A 24,233-nucleotide genomic window follows, 5' to 3' on the forward strand; every position below is an offset into this window, starting at 1 on the left:
AGAGAACATTTGGGTAAAAGCACTCAGATCCCAACCAACCAAAAACATGCCCACAACTGCCTCTTGTTCATTCTTGTGTCAAGATGTTGAGGAATCAGAAGAGTTCTCCTCTTTAAACATAGACTAAGTCTACACAGCCACTTTCACCTCCCTGGAACCCAGGAGCAACATTAGCAGGACTATAGAGACTATACAATAATGAAGAGAAATTCAGAGGGCAGCTGACTTAATGGATAACACTTTGTGTTAAGTAATAACCAAGATACCACTGTTTATGTGGTGTGTAGATGTAGTAGATGTTCTAGCTCCCCATTTGTCAGGTTTGTGACAGAAGTGCTAATGGTGGACAGAACTAAACAATTATCAGGGAATGAATCCACGTCTTGAGTGGATGGCAGCCTATTAGTGTATAACCTTTATACCTCTTGCTATCTGTCTTCCTACTAATGCAACAAAGGTGGATTGAACCTAGAATTGCCCCTCTTGTAATGTACAGTGACACGTCTTTTAAAATTAAGCCCAACCTTATAACTGGTGTGTGTTCATTAGAGGGGCAGCTTCTGAGAAGAGGGATTTAAAAAGTGAGAAACAGTGAAGATAGCTTAACAAGTTTGGCCAAGATGCAGTGTTTGTCTTGGTCTTTGTACCATTTGTTCCCAGGCTCACATTTTCTTTTCAGCCAAGTCTTCATCTGTTCTGGAACACTCCCAGGCAGAGCTCTGTTTCCAGGTGATAGTTTGATCTGCTCTAGCTGAGTGTCAAGAGAATGACTCAGTGCTTTGGAGCCACCTCGCCCATCGACGGCCGGCGTTTCTTTCTCTGCATGCCTGTCCTTCATCCCATTTGGCCAATGTTCACAATGGGCTCGTCTTTCAGTGTTGCTTGATGTCTGTCCTTTCATGTCTACAATAATATTATGATATACAAATGATGAATGAAGAGGAAACCAGAAGCGTACAAAGACAAAAGTGGAAGTCTCCTGCATTTCAGCCTCCCTCTAAGGGTGTCACGATTTGAGTGACACCCTTCACTTTCTACTCTTCCTTCTCCCCAAGGCTCACATTGTTCCGAATGCTTTGAGTTGCTTTGTTACTTAAAAATGTCCCAGAATCTTCCATGTCAACACATACATGTCTCCCTTTTTAATGGATTTTTATTTATGCATTTTTATGTCTGTCTAAACATGTATGTGTATGCACACATGCAGATTGGTGCTCATGGAGGTCAGGGGTAGTCAGAGGTATCAGGTCTCTTAGAGCTGGAGTTACAGGCAGTTATGAGCTGAATTCTGGGCTTCTGCAAGCAGTCGGTGCTCCTAACCACTGAGCCATCTCTCTACCCCCTCTCCCTCATTTTAAAGTGCTTATTATTCCACATTGTAGATATACCCAACTTATTTAGTTATTCTTCTCCATGTAGATGTTGAGGTGTGGTCCAAATTTTCTGACTCATATGCTAACACTACAATGGAAATCAGTGTAAATGTGTTTTTGTGCACAGTATTTCCAAAGAAGAGATGGCTTATCCTGACAAAAAGGCAGTCAGAGGTTATATGCAGTTTTAGTGTTTTCAAGAACTGTAAATTACTTTCTGAGCATGATCATTCATTCATATTCTAGCCAGTCAAATATATGAAAGCATGCATATATATATATATACATTTATATATATATATATATATATATATATATATATTCATTCAAACTAAAGATAACCAATAATGTGAACAGTCTTTTCTTATTTTCTTTAGGACTTTTACAGTTTAAAAAAAAAAGTTTACATTATTAATCTCTCTGGAATTTCCTCTGAAATATGGAGTAAGAAAATTATGCTTAATTTATCAGGAGGACACTTATCAGTTTATTATGGGTTTATAGCAAGTAGACATCTTAGCATTACTCAGAGACCAATGTCCCTTCCAATCTTTAGAAAAGGGGTTAGCAGATACCACAACAGAGCACACCCCAGCCTACATTTGTTTGCTCTTCTTGAAATATGTGTTACTGGCATACAACCATGCCCATTCGGTTACAGTGCCCATGGCTATTTTGTAGTGTATAAGGTTGAAGAGTTGAGTACTTATGGTACTGACTGTGGAAAGGGCAAAGCTGACTATGATGTTTGCTATTTACCCCTTTATAGGAAAGGTTCACTGGCTCCTGCATGTTGTCTTATGGTTCAGTTTCCACCTGAAAACAAAACAAAACAAAACAAACAAACAAACAAAAAACATGGAGAAGATTCTTCATGGGTGCAACCTAGAAGTATAGTGTAGAAGCATTTCCACATTCAGTCTGGTGCTAGAATGCAGCCCATGGCCCCAATCAACGAGTGCCCAGGAGTAAAGAAGTGATAAGCCATTTGGTTACTGTACTGTCTACAATTAGGTCTTTATTTCTACTGTCCCTGAAGTTGTTATGGTTTGTGCTGGACAGTTTTATGTCAACTTGACACAAACTAAAGTCATCTGAAAGGAAGGAATCTCAATTAAGAAAAAGCCTCCATAACATCAGGTTGTAGGCAAGCCTTAGTGATTGATGGGGGGAGGGGCCAGACCATTGTGGGTGGTGCCATCCCTAGACTGGTGGTCCTGGGTTCTATATAAAAGCAGGTTGTGCAAGCCATGAGGAACAAGCTAGTAAGCAGCATCCCTCCATGGCTTCTGCCTACATGAGCTCCTGCCTCCAGGTTCCTGCCCTGCTTGAGTTCCTGCCCTGAATTTCTTCAATGATGAACAGTGAGTGGGAGTGTAGCCTTAATAAACCCTTCCTCCCCAAGTTGCTTTTGGTCATAGCAATAGAACCCTAACTGTGACAGGGTTAGAGCTTGGGCTCTAGCAGCCCAATCAAGGTAGGCTCAGCAGTCCATCCTTAACATGCCAACTTAAGAGACAAGTAACAATGGTCCTGTGGTACAGGCCTGTAATCCTAACACCTGGAAAGTAGAGACAGGATCATGAATCCAAAGTCATCCTTGACAACATAGAAAGCTCTAGGCTACCCTAGGTTGGCGGTGAGGGGATTACCCAGAAAAAGGATTTAATATACCACACTGGGAAGAGGAACACAATTTCAATGACACCCTCCCCAGGGTGCCCACATGGGGCCAAGTTTCAGTTAGGAGTAAGAAGATAGGAGGTGTTCCTCATCTGTAGTTCTGATCAAGATGTGGCCTTGCCCATCAACTAACCATCCATTATCTCCAGCGAAGTGGAATGACACGTCAGAATTCCATAAAATCTCTTCCTGTGAGACAAGTTCCCCTTCTGTTTTGCACGAGTACCTCAGACTGTTCCTTCCTCAGCGTGAGAGTCCAGGGGACATTCTAATTCCTTGGGAACTATTGTTTCAGTAATCTGGCCCCTGAAGGGAAGAGCACTATGGCTCCCTTTAGATCACCTTCAGTACTGCCATGATGGCTGCACTACCTCCCCATTTACAACCAAAATGGACTAGACTGCAAAGCAGAAGCAAACAGCCCAGACCCAGTGGCTCAGGACAAGTGTTATTCCTTACTCCTACTACGGGTCCACTAAGGACCACAGATGTGGCTCTTGCCAGTGTCGGATGGGGCTGCCACCTCTATATACCTCACTGTTTGCAGTTACGGAAAGGAAAAGACAATATGTTGACCTGTGTACCAGCCTGGAAATAATGGCCAACAGTCATCGGCATCATTGGCTGCAGCAAGTCCAAGGGCCATGCTCTAGCCAAACAAAGAGGTAAAATTCCACATGGTTTTTGAAGAGCTGGAATATTTCCCAACATCCATAGTTTGTTTGTCACCTCCCTGGGGCCGGGGGGTGGGGTGGAGGGTGGGTGGGTGTGCATAACCTGGATTCCTCCCAGAAACAGCACCCTGGTCAAAGTCCAGGGTCTCTCTGTGGTGGCCTCCCCTATCAGGCCAAATGCTGCCTGGTACCCTGGAGCCTAGCAACTACATCATTCCCTGTCCACACCACTCACTCAAATATTGACACTCAAATGGATAAATGGATTCAAACAGATGGTTGCCTTAAGCAGGCTTTCCTGAAGGCGTGCCTTACTCTGAATGACTTACACCTACAGATTCGGGAGTCCAGCCTAAGGGAGATTGAAAAGCAGGGGGGCATGACATTTTGCCAAGTCAATATTGTAACAGTCAGCTTTACTGACCTCCATGCTTACAGTGAAGCACCCTGGGCAGACAATGAAGGAGACAATATGGAAGAAAGCAGTCACTGCCGATTAATATATCTTTAGGAAAACACGAGGAAATAAAAACCAATCCACTTTGCCCGTATGAAGACATTTACTAAGGTGGTCCTTGTTTGCTTCAGAAAGGACCATTGGTTTTTAAATTTAGCTAAAAAACAATAAAATGAGATTCATGGATTATTATCTTACAAATAATTCTGAACAAGACAGTCATGTTGGCATAACCTTCTGGTTATAATGTCGAACAGTTTTCCAACATCTTAAAAAACACAAATTTACCCCTTTTTTTCACTTTCTATTTCTTTGGGTTTTTACATCTCTATATACTAGTAGTAGGGATCTATTTTATATGCTTTTAAAGTCATTTATGCTTGACTCATCAAAACACAGCCTTGTTAGTTACTTGATGTGCAAGAAGATTTTTACTTACATTTCAGTAAGTGCTTTAAAACTTTGAGTCCAGAAGTCCAGAAACATGAGGCTTTATTTTCCCAGAGTAAATTAATTTGAGCAACCAAAGGTCTAAGTTTGATTTGAAACCATCTAAAAACTTTCAGAAGTCTAATTTCTTTTGCTGGGCCAGTCAAACCCCTGAAAGATTCTAAGGTAATATTGTTTTCCTTACGATTATCATATGCTTGTTCTCTCATTGGCTGGGCCTCCACCCCACTGGAGATCAGCTGTAGTCCGATTTGTCTAATTGTAACCTTCGCTGTTTTTTTTTTTTTTTTTTTTTTTTTTTTGCCAGTCATACTTTGACTTCTCTGTTCTTGGCCACCCCACAGTTATTATTATAGGTGTGACTTACTGGGAAGCAACCATCGCATATGAAAAGACCAGGTCTGGCTTCTGAGTGCCTTTCATCCCTTGGGTCTTGAAAGCATTTTCCTGTCAGATTTCAGTAAGCAAGCCGGCTTTGGGGACCCTGGAAGGCTATGAAGTGGTAGCAGAAAGGAATGAAGAGCAAGTTCAATGTTGTTTCCAAAGCCCATCCTTAGGGGAGTAACCATGTATTACTGGTTTTCGAATTCTAGTCTTGGGGAACCTTCACTCAAAACTTAAATGACTTTCTTTGCCAGATCTGAAATGTGCACCACACTCCAAGTTGAATAGCTCCAAGTTACTAATTCATTCTTCTAAATTCAATAAGCAATAGGATGGCATTTGTCCTTGACAGAAGCTAGCTTTGCCCTATGCAGTAAGGCAGGGCCAGACTGAGTTCAAATTCTTCTGCTACTTACTATCCGAAAACCTGGGCAACTTAATTAACCTTTTTGTCTCCTTTGTTTATTTGCAAAAAAAGGTGGACAAAAAAACACCTGTAATCTGAAGGATTACATCAGACACTAAGGCCCTCACTCGAGTTAAATTTGAGACTAAGCAATCCAGCCTTATGAAGTAGACGAACACTCCCAGACAGGTAACAAAATGCATTCTTTCCTTTTAACTCTTCCTTGTAACCAGAGTGGGCTTTGTCAACTGGGGTATGATGGATTGTAGATCCGAATGTTACCTGAAAGTGTAATTCGTTTCAAGTAACGGCTTCCTTAAATGGAATACAATTCTGCTGTTCTGAGTTTGCGAGGCATAACTGACTAGGCTGATATTTGTAGAGGGCTCCGAGACCCATGCAGCCACTGAGAAACAGTTACAGCCCAGAGAAAAGGCGGCTAGGAAGTTACCCTTCAAAAATAAACCTGAGAGCAGCCTGCATTTCCCTCTGCCGCCTCTGGAAGAGGTGTGCGATCTAAAAAGTGCGTCCATCATGAATAATGATTGCCTTTACTCTCCAGACTACTGCGCTCCCAGGAAGAAACACCACCGGCGGATGCCACGGGCGTCTCAGGGCAGCTCGGTGGGTGATCACGTCCTCCTAGAACCCTGCGTGAGACCCGCAGCGAAGGCGAGGGGCCAGAGCACTTCGGTTTAGTCGGGTTTCAGAGGTCGGGCTGAGCCCGGGCGCTAGTCCGGGGGCCTGATTTTCCGCGGCATTTCCGAATAAGCTATCTTTGTTTACATTTTGAGCTTGGCTCAGCCCCAGGAAGCGTTACTACCTTCCACCGGGAAAGCATCTCGCCTTTGCAGACGGTGCTGGGGCAGCAAAGTTCTTTTTCCTGGGTAGGGAAAAGCGATTCTCTTGCTTCTCGAGCGGGTGGTGACCCGTGTTTGGATTTACAGTGGGCAGCTTCGGGGGAGGTGGAGGTTTGGAGGGGAAGGGGAGGAGAGGTTGGTGCGGGGCAAGCCAGCAAAGTGCGGAAGCTGCATAGGGGATTCTTCCAGAAAGTAGGGTGGGAAAGGAGCTAGGGAGGGCGGGTGGAGGGACGGGATCTGTGTCAGAACGTGCGTGTGAGCGGATACAAAACCCAGGGAGGCGTGATCGGCGGCGTGTGTGCAAGCCGGAGCGAGGGGCGCTGGCGGGGTGTGTGCTCCTGGTGAGTGACACGGAGGGGCGGGCGGCCGCGGGGCGGGGGCGGCTGCGCGGGCGGGAGTGTCCCTGTGTGGGGCTGGCGGCGCGGAGTTGAGGCAGTGAAGGAATCCAGCCCGCCGGCCAAGCGGCCCTGCCGCGGCTCTCGCTCCGTCCGCCCTCCGCGTCGCAGGAGCTACCAGCGCCGCGCCCCGGCCCGGGACAGAGCGTCCGCGCTCGCTCCGAGGTAAGCCAGGGTCCCCGGGGCGCGGGACGCGGCGGGGCCTGCGCGGCCGGGGTGGAGGTGGTCGAGCGGCCGCGCACTCGGCAACCGGGGCTCCGGGAGGCCGCCTCCCGGGGCGCTGGGTGTGGCCCGCGCTCGGCGGACCGGACGCGGAGGTCGCCGTCCTTGCCTTCCTCGGGCGAGCGGGCGGCGGGCAGCCGATCGTGGACCCGGCCGGCCTTGCTCCGCGCGGGCGCCCCCCTGCGCTCCAGCTCCGCGCTGCCGAGCTGCCTGGCCGGAGCGGGGCCGCGGGTCCCAGGCACCCCGCACCCCTCTGCGCCCGCGGGATCTGGTCCTAAAGCGTTCGCGTGCGCGCGGCGAGGGCGCGCGGGGCAGGCCGGAGCGGGCGCCGGGGCCGAGGGACGGAGCGGTGTTATCGCCCCGACTGGGCGGATAAACCCCCCCACCCCCCGGAGCCCGCTGCAGCCCTGACCGAGGGTCGTTTCTGAGATGCGGAAACAACTTGACTTTTGCATGCCTGAGAAGATCACCGAGCTTCTCGCTCCCTGCGGGGAGGTCCGCGTTTACTGCGGACACCTAGTGAAAGACCCAGCCTTCACCTGGACTGGGATGCGACGGAAACCTCCCATCATTTCCTCCCCATCCTTGCGAGTGGAGGCTTCCAGTGCGCAGAGGGGTTGGTGTTTGTGAACTTGATGAGATTTCGGCTGCCAGCAGTCCTGGTTTTAAGCAGGTGCCAAGGTTGTGGATACACAACACTTTCATTAAAGATTCTTTCTGTGCAGCATTTTGCTTTGAGTGCACTACAGTTTCTCTGTAGCTTGAGACTGGTGAAAACCCTTGAACTTAAATCACAGCGCGCCTTTCTTGCCTTTCATAAAACATATATATTGTTTTCCCTTGCTTGTTTAAAACACTCAAGTACCAGCCGCCTTTGCAGGCCCGCAGATTTTAAGGAAAAAAAAATCCGGAAATTTTAGAATCTGCAGAGAGAGTAAGGTCCTGTGGTCTTTATATTACCAATTATTTTGTTTCAGAGGAACGTTTCATTGCTATTCCGATTCTTTTTGCCAGAGAGTAAGCAGATGTGCAATATGGCAGAGAAAAGAAAGGACAGGAAGTCAGACATAGCAAAGACTATTCAAGTAGTAAAACCAGTTCTTTTGAAAGAACTCTTTAAAAAGTTGCCTTCTGGATAAAATATTTTATGAGCCTTAGAAAATCGTGTTACTTAACCAGAAAGCAATGTGCTGTGTAGATGGAGGCAGTCTTTTCAAGTACCTGTAGTGCTTTAAGAAAATCTGTAGCTGGTGTTTGTTGCGGTGTTTTGTTTGTTTGTTTGTTTTTCAAGAAAAAAAACACCTTTGAGAATGATTTTTAATTTGGACAAGGCAAATACTACTTCATTCTCTAATTAGAGTTTTGAAATAAACTCAAGCTGGGTTAAAACCTTTTTCTGTGCAACAGAACAGAAAATATGTCAGATTGCATATGGCTTAACACACACACACACTTACACATATACACACACACACAAACACACATGGGCGTGCGCAGGCTCGCACGCATGCACACACATACACACACTCTCTCTCTCAGACACACACACACACACACACACACCCCTAGCTCCAAAATATTATTTGCATAAAAATACAATTACTTGAATGCAGAGAATATTTAAGAGATTAAGGGAAAAACATTGAACATCTGGGAAGGAGAGTATTAATTGGCAATTTTTGTTCTTTAATCTCTGAAATGCTAAATTATTTCCTAGGAATCAATTTAGTTAATGTGCTCACTGAGGCGAACACAATGACCAGGATTTCTTTTGTGTTCATTTTCTTGTGGGGAGCACCCACACACACAGAAGTCTTCAATTGCTCACACTAATATCAAGTGACCATTGTGGAAAGAGGAATCCACTGGCCCCAGAAAATACTTCATTCACCGTGTCAGCAGTGACAAGAGAAACAAATACTTAAGCCACGGCATGGCAGTCTGTGAGGCACTGCCATGCCAGGCAGGTCACCTCTAGGTGGAAATGGCAGTTAAGGCTTAGAAAAGTCTCAGTTTTAGCCTTTTTTTTTTTTTTTTTTTTTTTTTTTTTTTTTTTAATCAGTCTTTTAGTCTGCAGTCAGAGGGTGGCACCATTGTTAATGCTGGGTGTTTGTTCATGGTTGTCACTTAAGGACCTATATACAACTGTAGCCAGCATCTTAAGAAGTAAGTCAGGGGATATAGTTTTAGTTCCAGTTTTGATGAAGTGGAAAAAGTAGAGGTTGCTTATGGTGAGCTTAGGGCTGATACCACCCGTCTTACCATGTGGCAAGACAGTGTATTTTATAGGTCCTGCTTGGTCAAGACTCTGTGGTCTTGCCTTTCTGGTGACATCTGTGATGCTGTTACTTGACTCTGATAATCTAATGTGTGGTGGTTCTAATATGTACACACGGAACAGTAGCTTCCATAAGCATGGCACAGGGTGTAAGGCTATATGCCATGTGGACAGACTTCAGTGTGTTTGTGGACCTCTGAATGGTTGAGTCTAAGTCACCTCATTAGTTCATTCTACTGCTGCTGTCCCACCTTCAAGAGGAATTGCTCATTAAAATAGGATTTTCATTATACAGTTAAAAAAGAAACAGTAAACATAGGGGAAAAACAAACGTGTCCCCCCCTTTCCTCTTTTGAAGTCAACTGTAATTGTAATAAAGGTGTCATTTCCTTGATACATCAAAATGGCAAATTTAGAGTTGTGAAGATTATTATATAAATAAGTCATATGTTGATTTTTCTGCTGAGGCTTATCCAGTCAGTGTATAGCAGTGATGGTTATGACCCCCTAAGCACCATAGCAGAGAAAAATAATCTGTGAAGGCATGTGTCTACAGTATGTAGCATTTTCGTGATACTTATTTGATAACTTCTATTTTTGTTTTCTAGTAAAAGCTTCTTAAATATTATGTACCCTTATCTCAACAGATCTTTAGCTGTAGTACTGATGTATCCATTCCTGTTTATCTGCTAGCTTAACGGTCTTTTTGTGGTCAGTTGTCCTATCCTGAGGCTAGAGGCATGATAACACGTTTCCTTACAGCTTCTACTAAACTTGCACCTTTGATGATGAAAGTCCCTCTTTTTTTTTTTTTTTTAATACTTTATGGTTTCTCTGGCTCACCTGGTCTAGGAATCCTTCTGTTTTTCTAACTAGGAAACTGCACCAGATCTTGTTAACTTTTTCTTGGGACACTTTCTCCCAAGAGATAGCCCTGTATTTCCTTCTCTTTCTTCAGTCTTCCATAGAGCCTCAGACCTGGCTTTCAGTGTGTGCTGGGGACTTTTACAGACTCCCCACCTTCATCTCTTTATCATTCCCCATCCCACGCCCTTCCATCACACCCCCCTCCTGCAAACATGCCTCTTCTGAGAGTACTTCTCCCATAGGAAGCCTGGTACCCATGAGCTCAGGTTTAATTGATTAGAAGTCACTGCTCTTCTCAAGGCAAGCTGGTCCCTGGATGAGGATGGTCTGAATTAAGACTTTTGAGCTTTATGTGGTGAAAATGTGTGCATTCAGCAGAAACCATACTTTGAATTTTCATCCTTGCCTCAGATAATGATAAACAATGTGATGTTGTCTTAGGATGCTGTAGCTCATGTCTAGTTAGCTATGACCTCAGGAGTGGAAACAAGGGATGCTCTACACATGTCTAACTTGTGACCAGTAGGCCACATGTGGTATAGAATAGCTATGAATGAGGGCCAACACAAAATTGTAACTTATTTAAAACATTATGAGATTTCTTTGTTTGCATCATTTTTTTTTCTTGTAACTTGCTTGCAAAGTTCTCTAGCATCAACATTGTAGGTGACAACAATCTCTTGCAATGCCAAAAGGTCAGACACCTCTTCCTGTGTGGCCAGTGGTTTTAGATGTGGATACCTAATACATTGTGCAAATTAAACACTTTATTACAAGATAGTCTCTGTGTCAGCTGGTTTTTGTCCAGAAATAAGTTAATAGACATTCTCTGACTATGTTTAAGATAAACTAGGCTGAGCTGTGATGTTCAGCAGGTTAGGTGATATATTTTTAATTCACTATGGGTTTACTGGGAACCTGTGCCCAAAGGAAGCCAAGGAAGACCTAGAGTTCAAATACTTCCCAGTCTTCATGCCCTTGATTGGCATAAGGTCCAACCTCCCAGTGTGTTTTTCCTGTATTTTATACTCTTACCCAAATTTAACCCAACAGTTTGATTTCCTGCTTCTTTCAAACATGGATGCCTGTTCTTTGCTTGGCTCCTTCTGCCCTTCTGACACGTTCATTTTCATTTCTTACCCTTTGTTTGTGCCCTGCCTCTTTGAATGCTTTATCTCTTTTTCTCCAACCCAACCAGTCTTCAAAGTCAAACCTTAGTCATGCTGCCTTCATTGATTGCTTTCTTCTGCTCTCCTGTCCACATCCGTCCGTCCTAAGTTCAGACCTTTGCTTAGATTTCTCCTACATTGTTGCTTCTTGCTTTCCCTGGTAGATTGAAAGCTTCTTGAGGGCATCAATATACCTTCCAGCTCTGAAACAGCTACAAGCCAATGGTCTTATCAAGTGTTTGATAAATGCACCAGTTTATGTCGATGGCCTAACTCACAGCCTGACTTTTAGTCATGACTTCAATAAATGTTTGTTAACATAGGAATTAATGTTGACATTGGATGAAAGGGACAGACCCTTGAAGGAGGCATTTGTCAGGGAGTTTTTCTCAGCTTTCTTGGCTGGTTCTAATCAGTCTCTCCATTCATCAGCAGTGAGGATTCTGAGGCCTTGGCATTTCCAGAGTTGAGGTAATGATGGGGTCTGGCAGTTGTGACTTGGACTTGAGAAGGCAGCAGTTATTTTAAGGTGGGATGATTGGTCTCAGAGTGAGCAAAAATTAAAAGCATCAGGCTTAGTGCCAGTATTTTATATGTAAAATGATCAGGCTAAAGACATCAGTTACATAAGGATTCTGTTACTTGGAATTAAAGCTCCAGACGACGTGGCAGAGCTGCCCACTTTTTCATTTAAAAGCAACCCTGTAAACTGGGGTAGGGGGGAGTCATCTGGGAATCCATCTGAGAGGGAAAGGTGAGGCCAGGAAGAGCTTGTCACATCCATCAAAGCAGTGGTTCTCCACCTTCCCGATGCTGCCACACTTTGTACAGTTCCTCATGTTGTGGTGACCCCCAACCTTTATATGTTTATTTTTGTTATTACTCCATAACTGTGATTTTGCTTCTGTATTTTCAGAGGGTCTCAGGTGACCCCCATGGAAGGGTTGTTTGGTGAGGAGGTTGCGTGCCACCCAGGGGTTGAGAACCACTGCATTAGCAGGAATTGGTTAGGGGACCAGATCCTTACTTTTTTTTTTTTTTTTTAAGACTTATTTCGTGGAAGGGGTCTTTTCTCAGAAGAGTTTACTCTAGCAGCAGATGTAAATCACACCGCAGAGATGAACGTCTAAGGGAGCCCAGAAGAGGAACATTGATTTCTGTTGGTGGGGACAGGGATGGACGACCCTGGTAGGATGGCAGTTGTTTGGGCTGCTTATTAAAGCCATTTGTTACGACTTCAGTAGCTATTGGGAGTGTAAAGGGGAGCGAAAGTGTCTGCTTGGAATGGAAACTTGATTTCCAGGACTTTAAAAAAATGTCTTCTCACACCAGAGTTCTGAAATGTTCAATAATGGAACCTAAACTGTATATAGATGTCTCCTATAATCATGTGTGATGCCAAGTGCTGAACTGACCATGAAATAAAGCACAAAATAAATCTTGTAAGCTCTGTAACCCAGTATGTTCATGGTTGTTTGCCCAACTCATTTAGCATGCATAGAAGGACCCACCGCAGGGGAATGTCACCAAAGCTGACACTTGTCCAGAAGTATTAAGTACAGATGATCCTTCAGATGGTTGTCCCAAGAAGCCAGTATATTCCCCAAGCATCTACAGGCGCTGTGGAATTGCATCAGCATCTGTTAACCTAGAACCCTCATTGATACTGTGCAGCTACCCTCATGGACTCTGAACGTAGAAGCAGTGGGTACCAAGCTCAGATTTGAGGTTGTAACAGGAGTTGTACAGATTGTTCTATTTTATGAAGTGGTAAGCACCCATCACTGAACATGTACACAGACTTTATAAGGCAACATTTTACTTGGTTATACATATGATATCCTTGTATCCTCAGATATGCTGGCAGTGTATATGAGCCCCATTTTACTGAAAAACAAAAGGGAAGTCTAGAAAAGTTGAGAGTAATTGATAAAGTATGCGTGAAAGCCAGGCAGTGTGAGTGCAGGAACCAAATATGAACTGCGATGAGGAAAAGATACAGCAGTTAAGACGTTAAGGTCCCTTGCCACCACTTGGGTTGATTGTGTAACAGGATACTATCTGTGGCACCCAGTTTCCAGAGATCCAGAACCAACTGCATATAGTTATCACAGCAACTATCATTTACAAATCCACTCATCTCAGCTTGACATGAATGGGTGAGGTGGGGTTTATATGCCCCTTTTGAGCTGCTGACACTCAGGGAAGGTTCAGAACTTGACTGACAGGAAGGTTACTCACTGTCAGAGGCTCTACTTGGTGTGACCCAAGCTGCTGTTTTTTTCTTACTCCGCCCTGGGAGTGGTGCACAGTGGCCCCGAGAACATTTACCATCAGTTCTACCCAGACACTGACCAGTCCCAAAGACTGCTAGCCATAAGGAACGCCCTGTGACTGGTTCTCAGATGATCAACAGGTTCTGAAGAGATGGCCCTGTGTGACACGCCCCACAGGGTCTACTGGAGTGTCCCCAGGTATGTAGAAGGCTTGCAGTGTATTAAACCCAGAAAACAAAACACCAGGGAATTATTCTGGCTTCAAGTCGATTTGTGTATGATAGGCAGAAAAAAGGGAGATGAAAACTGTCTTTATGTATAAATCTGCTGCGGGTCTTCTGTGATAGTTTAATGGTGGAAGGTGATCCTAGTGGGTTGGAGCCAAGGGGTAACGAGAGGGGGGGGCAGAGAGAGAGAGAGAGAGAGAGAGAGAGAGAGAGAGAGAGAGAGAGAGAGAGAGAGAGAGAGAGAGAGAATGCACTAGCAGAAGGAAAGGGGGAGGGTGAGAAGGGCTGGACTTTTATAAGGGGATACAGTGCACTTATTTGCATAGGGAGAGTGCTCTACTTAGTGCCTGCAGCAGATACACTGTCTCATCTTGGCTGTTGCTGCCAAGGTCCCCAAGAGCAGGCCAGGGAAATGCCTGAAGAGCACCCTCTCCTGAAGCCTCAGTACTCTGGTGTGTGACCTCTGCTTCCTTTTTGCATTTGTCCTGTGGCTGCTCCTGTGTTTTGCTTCTGCCTGCCGCCCCGTGTGCCATTGATTCTTGAATCTGTGTGTCCAACTGGGGACCTTTTCTACTATTATCTCAGGTACCCTCATCTGCTCCAGTCCATAATTAGATCCACCTGTAAACGGGCGTAGGCTTCGGTGCTCTGTCTCAATTAGTGAAACCACTTCAGCGGGTGTAAGAAACCGCTCTTCCTGACCACTGAGCCTGGTGGAAGCTAGGTGACCATCTTTTCAAACTCCCCAGAGGCCACCCTCCCCTCTCTCCGCGGTGACTCCCATGGCTATGCTGGAGCAGGTCCTCAGTCCTTCTCTTCAGGTTTATTCTAGTCTCTCTGCTTTCTGTCTGGCTCACTTCCAATCCCTTCCTCACAGCGCTGCTTTTCTAAAAGGCCAAGGTAATCATGACTCTTCACTTAAAATCCTCCAGCTTAGTGACTGCAGCTGAGGATCAGGTCTAAACTCCCTAGCAGGGCATAAAAGTGCCTTTGTGTGATTCAGGCCTTCCTTTCAGGTGTGCACCCATCACCTCTAATGGTCCTTTCAGGTGTGCACCAATAACCTCTAATGGTCCTGAGCCCTGCTGTCTGCTTCCATCCACAGCATCCTCCCTAAAAGAAGTGAATGATGGGAGGGATGGGGACAGAAGAGAGATTACAGCACTGTGGGTCCAGTACCATAATACCTCTGCTGCTTGTACACTGGAAATGTGGTTAGTTCAAAGTCTGATGTGCTGGGAATGTCAAAGAAGACTTTATGGAACAAAGGGGGTGGCTTTAAAATATCTCATTAATATAGGTGTGTGTACAGGGGGCTTGAGAGATTGCTCATCTATTAAGAGCACTGACTGTTCTTCCAGAGGACTGGGTTCAATTCCCAGCACCCACATAGCAGCTAACAACTGTCTGTAACTCCAAGATCTGACTCCCTCACACAGATAATACATGCAGGCAAAACACCAATCTACATAAAGTAAGAGTAAATAAATTACAGTAGGCAGTGGTGGCACATGCCTTTAATCCCAGCACTTGGGATTCAGAGACAGGTGGATCTCTGTGAGTTCAAAGCTAGCCTGGCCTAGAGAGAGAGTTCCAAGACAGGCTCTAAAGATACACCGAGAAACCTTGTCTCTAAAAACAGTGTGTGTGTATGTGCACGTTTATACAAGCATGAATGTGGAGTCTAGAAGCTGACCTTGGATGCCTTTTTCAAATATCCTCTACCTTATTTTTTGAGACAGGAGCTCTCACTAAACCTGCAGCTTGCTGATTGCACTGTACTGGGTAGGTGACCCTTTAGTCTCTGCTTCCCTGGCTCTGGGATTAGGTTTCTGTGTACTTTTCTTTGCCTGGCTTTTTCACATGGATATGGGGATTTATTTTAGAGTTTCATGTCTGTGCCTCAAGCACTTTCCTGAATGAGCCATCTCCCGAGCCCCTCATTAGTATAACTTTGGTTACATATTGAGATAGAAATATTTTGTATATAATCAACTACATAAAATAGATTAGTAAAACTCAATTCACATTGTTTTAACTCAGCTACTAGAAAATTTGAAATTGCCTGTGTGGGTTGCATTATAATTATTACAAGACAACATCGTTATAGAATATCTGCCTTCCCAGAACATGTGCCTGATACAAGCTAAACCCAAGCCAGCTCCATGGTACAGAGAAGCAACAGTTGTTCAGATTGAGAATCCAAGAGACAGATTCTGGAAACCATGGCCCAGGGTCATCCTCATAGAGTGCACAGCATGGGGAACACAGATGCCTCTCTCCCCACTTACCAGAGAGGAGCAGGAGTCCCATGTGTTGGGGGGGGGTGATAGACCCTAAGGGGCAGTGAAAGCACACTCCTGGAAGCCTCCTGCTCCAGGAACCAGGAGAGATGCTGAGGGCCAGGTGTGTGCAACCTGTCATCCGGTTGTTAGTGCATCCTGATGGGTTAAGTCATAGCTCCTAAGATCCCAAGCCAGTTCCTGAGTCAAGGGTTTTAGAGTCAATAGTGTACATTTATGCAGTCACTGGACACTAAGCAAAACCTGCCCAAAGCTGGTAAGTGCTTTGTAGAATTTATGCCAGGTACTGAGCAGGAGAGTCTTTTGTGTATCAGTTGGCCCCAAAGAAGGGAGAGGAGTATGTGAGCTATCAGCAGACCGTGTGCTGTATCTGAAAAGATGTACCGAGCTTCATGTCTTCACAGTGGAATAATGATGGAAATTCTTGTCTGGATGGAGCAAGAGGAAGGAGCCCTCCAGGAGGATGTGATGGAAGAAATCAAGATGATCAAGAGAAAACTTTCCAAGGACCAGATTCCTGGGAGAGTCTGAGCTAGGCAATGTGACTAGGTGCCTTCTGGATAGGGGATTTACATGCTGTGTTCTGTTGAGCCCGACAGTTCTGAAAAAACCTCTTCCTGTCTTTATTCCTCTGTATGCAGTGTTTTGACTTGCTTTACATGGTGAATATCTGTATAAGAGCTTGTTAAGAGGACACGTTTCTGTGCTAAAAATACAATTTGAAAATCACACATCTACTGAAAATGAGCAGTTGTGAGCACCCCAGTGAGGTTATTTGTCTCATGATTACAGGCTCTGGGACCAGTATGGGACTTTTGCAGAGGGAATGTCGCTTCCCAGCATTGGTACCTTTGTAAGTCACCATCCAGGGGTTGGTACCTTTTGGTCAGGAAATCATAACTCGGCTTTGTCAAATGTTCACTTGGTGTGCCAAGTTTGACTCTGCCTCAGAGGTGTGTAAGTCCTGCTTTGAGTTCTTGTGGTAGAATCCCAGACAAATCATCCAGACTGAAGGTCCTGTGTCTCTCTTCACACCTTGGGGTAGTAGTTTTGTCTATGAGCTGCAGACCCCAGAGTTGAGTCTCTGTTCTTTCCCCTCGGGTCTTTTGATATTGATATCTACCAATCACAACGTTTCATAGATTATTTGTAGGCTCAAATATTGTCCTTACATACTGACTACATTAGTTCATTTATTTTTTTTCCTGGTTGTGGTTGTAACAAAATTAAGGATGCACCCTGAAGGTTTATTCAGCTCACCGCTTTGGAGGCTGAAAGTTGAAATGGCAATAGATCTGGCTTTGTCAGGGGTCCAGGAAAGGATGGCTGAAGTGTATGTGGGTATGAGGAAGAAGGAAATGCATCTAAAAATAGGAAGCCAGAGTAGACAAATCCCTATAACCTGCTCTGCTCCAAGGCTACATTCCTAGTGAACTCAGGACCTCCCAGGAGGCCACACTCAGAACCAAGCTCCCAACACATGAACTTTTGGAAGACAAAAAATACATTGACACTATATACCATCAACTCTCCCCTTGTTCCAAGAGATGACCTTGCAGGTGGGTCCTCAGCTGATTTCTAGGTCCTGTTTGTACTACATGGATGACTGGAAAGCAAAGGGGAAGTTAAGTATAGCATTCATTTTCACAAATGATGCATCCGTTTTTTTGTTTGTCTCTAGATAGAAGGCTGGGCAGAGACAAAAGGTGGTTGCTTATATTATGTGATTTCAGAACCCAAATTCCTAAAAGGGCACTTCAAATATCAATAGTCTCTTGTTAACACATGGAAATTCACATTACAAAACTCAGTCCTTCTTTCTAAGGCCAATGTGTTTTAAAGGCAAAAGAAACCCCAGTTGGACATTTGGAAGTCCTAGTTTGATGCCTGATATGGGCTGGCTTATGAGTTAGATTGAGGTGTTTAATCTTTCTGAACTTAGGGTCTGTCATACGAGAAGCAAAATTAGCAATATCTACCATTATGTTATGATTTCATATGACTAAATAAGACAATATAAGTCCCAGGAGCTCAAACTCAAATGCTGTGGAAGTGGTGACTTAAGCTTACTAGACATATACTCCTTGGCCTGAACAAAACTTTTACAGCCTTTCCCTGAGGCTGGTAAAAGAAAATAAAAATCTAGACCAAGGAGCCAAAATCCTGTCCATTCAGTGGTGAAGAAAGGGCCAGAAGGAAGCTGCCTTCACATTTTAGTTACGTCCAAACCTGGATAATAGTTTGCATTTGTGAAAATTCTCATCTGGAATTGTAGGTGCAGCATGAAGCCATGGAGAGAAAGGCTTGTTTACATCCTCTGCCAGGATAGTGTGACAGTAAGCAAAGCAGGTTTTTGAATCCTGGAATAGTCAGGTGCACTGCCGTCAAAATAAACTCAAGGTTTTTTCTTTGCTGATAAATTACAAACAAAGGAAGTCACTAAAATGCCCTGAAAAGGAAGTTACCTGTACAAATTAGATGCCAGGGAGAGTTCTTTATACTTTTTGGTTGGAACCATTCTTTGCTTAACTGTGGGTGTTGGGAAAATTCTTTCGTTGGGAGCTTTGTTACTTGCAGGGAGAGAAAAGCTTTAGAACATTAAAGAAGACGGATTTTGATTCCCATTTGGGCTGACTTCTGTACACTATGCTGCTTGCTAGCACCCGACCAAGGGAACCTTCTCACTGGCATTCTGGAAACAAGAGTGAGGCTGAGCAGATGTGTTGGCATGTGTGATGGACAGCTATAAGTACAGGAGGTGTTACATTGTCCTTCTTGCTCCAGTTCTTTGTCCTTCTGTATCTCTAGTGAGATCTGGGTGGGGACCGGATTCAGTAATATTTGTCTGGTCTCTGTAGTTGCTTTTTTTTTTTTTTATACTTTACTCTTTGGGGGCCCTGACACCCAGCCCTGTTATGAGAGATGCTGTATTTGATATAAAGCTGTTGGCCTGTTACTTGTTTCTTATCGGCTAGCTCTGTCTTAATTATTAACCCATTTCTATTAATCTAAGTTTTTCCACGTGGTCTTATCTTACCAGAGAGAGGGGGCTGGCGGTTCTGCTCTCTCCTTTCTCTCCATGTTGACTCCTCCCTACTACTTTCGGAATCCTCCTTGTTTCCTAGTTCCTCCTATCTTGTTTTCCTATTGGCCAACAATACTTTATTCATTAACCAATAAGAGAAACATGTTTACAAAATGACATCTCCCATCACAGCCCCAAATAATTACATGGAGACGTATTCTTTCTTATCAATGCCTGGCCTTAGCTTGGCTTATTTCTAGCCAGTTTCCCTCCCTCCCTCCCTCCCTCTCTCCCTCCCTCCCTTCCTTCCTATTTTGGTTTTTCACGACAGGGTTTCTCTGTGTAACAGCTCTGGCTGTCCTGGAACTAGCCGGCTTTTTTTTTTTTTTTTAATTATTCCATCTACCTTTTGCCTCAGGGCTTTTACCATTCTCTATTTCTGTATATCTTTTTTTTCCTTTTTATTCCATGTCTGGTTGTGTGGCTGGTGACTGGCCCCTGTCACCCTCCTTTCCTCCTTTTCTCGATCCTCTTTCTTCTATTTTTCTCCTTCTGTTTATTCTCTCTGCCTGACATCCCCACCTATCCTTTATCCTGCCTAGCTATTGGCTGCTGTTCAGATATTTATTAGATCAATTAGGTGTTTTAGGCAGGCACAGTAACACAGCTTCACAAAGTTAAACAAATGCGACATAAAAGAATGCAACACATCTTTACATCATTGCACAGTGTAATTCATCTTTAACTAATAGTCTGTGATTGGCCTCCACACCCCTGATACAGTTGACTGCCTTACTGTAACACCAGAACCTTTTTTAGACAGTGTCTCACCATATATCCACGGCTGGCCTGAAACTTGCTAGGTAGACCAGAGTGACCTCAAACTCACAGAGATCAGCATGCCTCTGCCTCCTTGCTGGGATTAAAGTCATGCACCCTCTTACCTGGCTATGGTCTTTTAAAAAGATAATTTGATGCTTTCCTGTGGCATTGAATATGTAAACACATTTATTGTTCTGATGGGCTGTGAGCAGGAAGTACTCCAGTTTGGTGATATCAACTCAGTTTTCCATGGCAACACAAATTCATAATTTCCAAACATTAATAGAATTTCACCTTTTGGACTCTTGTGAATTGCATTTCAAGCTGGTTTTTTCCCATTGATTAAGGTGAGACATATTTAGATAATACTTACTACTTACATAAAATGTACCTTGTAGTACCCAGTTGAAAGTTTCTGAGAAGAAATTAGAAAGAGATTATGGATACTGTGGTCCATTGTCCACCAAATGCAGGAATCTGTCCCAAAGTAGCCCACCTGCTACTTGAACCCATCAAGGAATGGAGATTTCATACACTCATGATGCCAGGCAATACCAGTGAGAGCAGTCTGCCGGGTTCCTGGGTCTGAAGCATGTTTAGTGTTCAGCAGACTGATATTCACTAAGAACAAGTGAGTAAAAATATCCCTTAAGCCCCCTTCTGCATAGTGTATTATTGCAGTCTTCCATCTGCACAGTTCCCGTTGGCCTTTGCCATGCCACCAAATAGGCTGGCATTTTCAGAGAGCTCTTATGTTTGCTACTTAGACCCTTCTCCTTCCAGGGTGACATGGTCCCAGTTGTCAATCAATACTTCTCATCCGGCTACCTCTCCTCCACCATGCTGTCCGTTTCTTCTAAGAGAAGGCCTCTTCAGTTCTCTCTAGGCTTGAGTATCTGAGTGGCAGAAGATAGAAAAACTACTTGACTCCCTTGACTCTACTTGACCTCCAGTTCATATGTGAAGGCGAATAAACCTTCCAGATCTTCTTAGCACTGCTGGGACCTCTCCTCTGTTCAAGCTTTCAATTCCACATTCAGAGGATTTATTCAGAGGAGTCCACATCTATCTTAGTTTTCGTTGTTCTTTGGTTTTTGCTTTTGTCAAGTCCCCCCCCCATTATTAAGACAATTTTGAAATCCAATTTTTAATTTAGTTTGTTAGTGACACTTTCATTAATGTATCAATCACATGTGAGTTTGTGGTTTGGTTTGGTCTGAGCTTTTTGGCAGTTGTGGGGATGGAACCAGGGCTTCCCATACACTGGGTGAGCAGACTGTCCCTGAGTCATCCACCCCACCCCCACTCTAGACAGCTGAGTCTGTTTATTTCTACAAGAAACTCTTGTTAATTTTTTAAAGTTAAAAACTAGTTTGATGATGTTGCTTTTACATTGTTGTCACAGAGGGTATGGCAGGGGATAGTTTTAGCCCCTAACACTAGCTCACTCACTGTTGGTCTGTTTATTACACAGTATAGAATCCCTTTTGTGAATGAAACAAGAGTAATTTAGAATTAGTTTTAGGTTACATTTCTTTTTCCTTGTGAAAAAGTTACTGAAAATTGCTTTTTAGCACATCATTCAGCTCATCTTTATGGAATTATGCTCTTAAAACAAATCATTGAAGCGACAGGAAATTACCTCTTAGGTGTCACTCCAACACGCTGTTACGTTCACACCTCCTAGGAGAGACAGTATCAGGCAGAGGCATGTCCAAACAGTAAACTGGCACCTACAGACATGCTCCATGACATTATCAGTAGCATGACTATGGCAGAGAATGTGTTGATGGCACAATGTCAGTTATGGATGTGTTTTCTCAAAGCAGAATATTTTATTTGCAAAGTCTTTTTTTCTTTCTCTTGCAAAACTGCTTGGACTTTTTCGATTAATGTCAAACATCTTTCCAGTAACACACAGTGCATTCGTTGCTGTATTGTAGCATTCATGCACAAAATACGTTTTGTGGTTTTTTTTTTTTTTTTTTTTTTTTTTTTTTTTTGCCTTGAATTAGATGTAGAAAGGAGTACAAGGTTACTAGTCATAAGAAAATCAAATCCATATAGTCAAGGCATGAACTGTTGCCCCATTAACAGGGTAGTATTTGTGTTATAGTTAATATTTTCAAAGTATTCTCATACCTTTTACCATTTGAAACAAAATTGTGGAAATATACATATTTGTTAGCTCTAGACGCTACAGGAGTGGACACGACCATGTTAAAGCACAGCTGGTTTTCCCCCCTGGAGGTTGTCACTGCTCAAGTTTGGTGTGCACTTCTTGCAGACACACACTTTGGGGTGATAGTGAGAGTGCATGTGGTGTGTGTGTTCTAAACAGGCCCCATGGTGGGCACAGAATGTTAGTTCTGAAGAACCAGTGTAGAATAGTGGTTAAAGTTACTTTGGATCCAAGTCCTTAGCAACCCCACCCTTCAAAGGGCTTCATTTCAAATAACAGGAGATTATAGTCCTAATTCTACTGATAATTATTATGTAGTGGCTCTCTAACTCTCCATTTATACTTCTATGAAATGGGTTGGTCATCATGCATATTTATTACTAGAATTAATGAGTGTGGTGTTTGGTTGAGAGCCTTGCTGTACACATTTGAGCCATAATTATTAGATGATTATTTTTTCTTGCTTTATTCACTTAAATTCTAGGGTCAAAATTTCCCTGTCAGAAAATACTTGAAAACACTTCGAATGCATAAATTTCAGTATATGAATATACTTGGATGTTACCATTTCCCTATAATTAGCTCATTTATAATTATTTGCCATCCTAAAAACCACCATGGCTACTTTGCTATACATTTTTTTATGTGCATAGACAACAGATTCAAAGATGAACTACTATTGGCGCTTTTATGGGAAGATAACAGATTTAAGAATTCTTTAATGTTTGCTAACGTGCCAGATTATATGCTACGTGTTCTTGATGGCAGAGTTCTATTTTCACCATTGCACAGACCCTTTGAGGTAGGTTAGTCTCCCCTCGCCTCCCCCCCCCCAACCCCAGTTTTCAGAGGAGGAAGTTCTGAGGGCAGATAAGTTGCTCGCCCGAGGTCATGGATAGTGGAGGTAGAGGAAGCTGCCTGGTTTTAAAGCGCAAGCCTTTTCCATTCTGGCATGCACTCACGCCTGTCACTTTGAGGTCAGCAGAATGAATAGTCACCATTGTGCTTTCTACAAAATGTCACTGGGTGCCACGTAAAAGATAGGCTGCTTGGCTGGAACTCTTGGCTTGCTCCGTTTAGCTCCCCTTGTGTGCGGATGTTCTTATATGTCTTGGAATGGAGCCTCATTAAAAGAAGGCATGAAGTCAAGGGAAAGCAGTATTGATATGATTGCTTGCTAAAAGCAGTGCGCACGGAAGAAGACATCTATTTAGTCAGTACGACAAAAGCCTTCTTTGTTTTAATTGTATGGACCAGGCCAGAATCACTAATCTCCTGGTGAATCAGAGTGTCTCACATAAATCAGCTTAGGGAGTAAGCATCGAGAACACTCAAAAGAAATTGACACTGTCAAGAGATACTGTACATTTCTCTACTTGCTTGTTTGGTATTGAAAGAAAAAAAAAATCTTTAGCCTTAGCCATAAGATGGTACACCAGAAGGAGAAGCAGTAACTACTGTGGGCAACAGTACACATACAGGGAGAACTTGATGTATGTTGGGGTAACCCCCCCCCCACCTAACCCCCTGCCAAAGAACTATTTGGTGAGCTGGCAGGTTGTCTTTAAAAAGTCAGATTTTGGAACATTTATCTTGGCAGTTCTCAGATATGACTCACGGTATGCCGTGTGGCAGCCAATCTTGTAGGAAAAGCTTATAATTAATATGATGAAGAAGGCATGGGTATTGGCAGTCAGTACTTCACACAGCTCCTTACAACAAAGAAGCAATTGAAGTCACCTTTTAATGGGTGATCCTGGTTTGTCATTCTGTAGATTCCAGTTCCAAGTAAAAATGATCAAGAAAGAAACCCTGGTTGCAATCGTTCATGCCTTTCATGTGTAGACGATGCTTTGCTGCAGAGTTTATAGCCAGTTATTGCCTAGTCGGTTCAGCTAGATTTGGACTTTGAATTCTCTCAGGGTCTTACATCTCTTGAGCTTACATATTTTTGTCTTAGAATTGTCCTGTTTCCTCCAGTCACTTTCATTCATGAAGCATTTGTCTTCAGAATCCCAGTGGTCAGGATGGTTTTGGATCTTGACAGAACTTTCCTACAAACTTAAACTGTTGATAGTGTTGCCCCCATGATGGTGTTGTAGGTGGGAACTTTAGTTCTTTTCCAAAGATTGGATCTGTCAGTCTACTGGACAAAGTGCTACCCTTACATGTGCCCCACC

The 24,233-nt window shown here is 43.7% G+C and overlaps 1 protein-coding gene across 9 annotated transcripts in view; it reads left to right on the forward strand.

Annotated features, from left to right (window-relative positions):
- The first annotated feature begins 5,927 nt into the window (after positions 1-5,927).
- Positions 5,928-24,233, forward strand: part of Spats2l (spermatogenesis associated serine rich 2 like) — a 166,226-nt gene continuing 147,920 nt past the window's right edge. For 2 of the 9 annotated variants that reach the window (XM_051190239.1, XM_051190241.1), the window contains exon 1: positions 6,685-6,847. Coding sequence is in view for 3 of the 9 variants with exons in the window: in XM_051190237.1 (XP_051046194.1) it covers positions 5,962-6,051 (90 nt within the window). In the remaining 6 variants the exon portion in view is untranslated. Of the gene's footprint in view, positions 6,052-6,110; positions 6,315-6,506; positions 6,629-6,684; positions 6,848-24,233 lie in introns of those variants that run through there. The other 7 variants (XM_051190237.1, XM_051190236.1, XM_051190238.1 and 4 more) reach the window with 7 other exon arrangements.

Source organism: Phodopus roborovskii, unplaced genomic scaffold, assembly GCF_943737965.1.
Source record: "Phodopus roborovskii unplaced genomic scaffold, PHOROB, whole genome shotgun sequence".
NCBI lineage: Eukaryota > Metazoa > Chordata > Mammalia > Rodentia > Cricetidae > Phodopus > Phodopus roborovskii.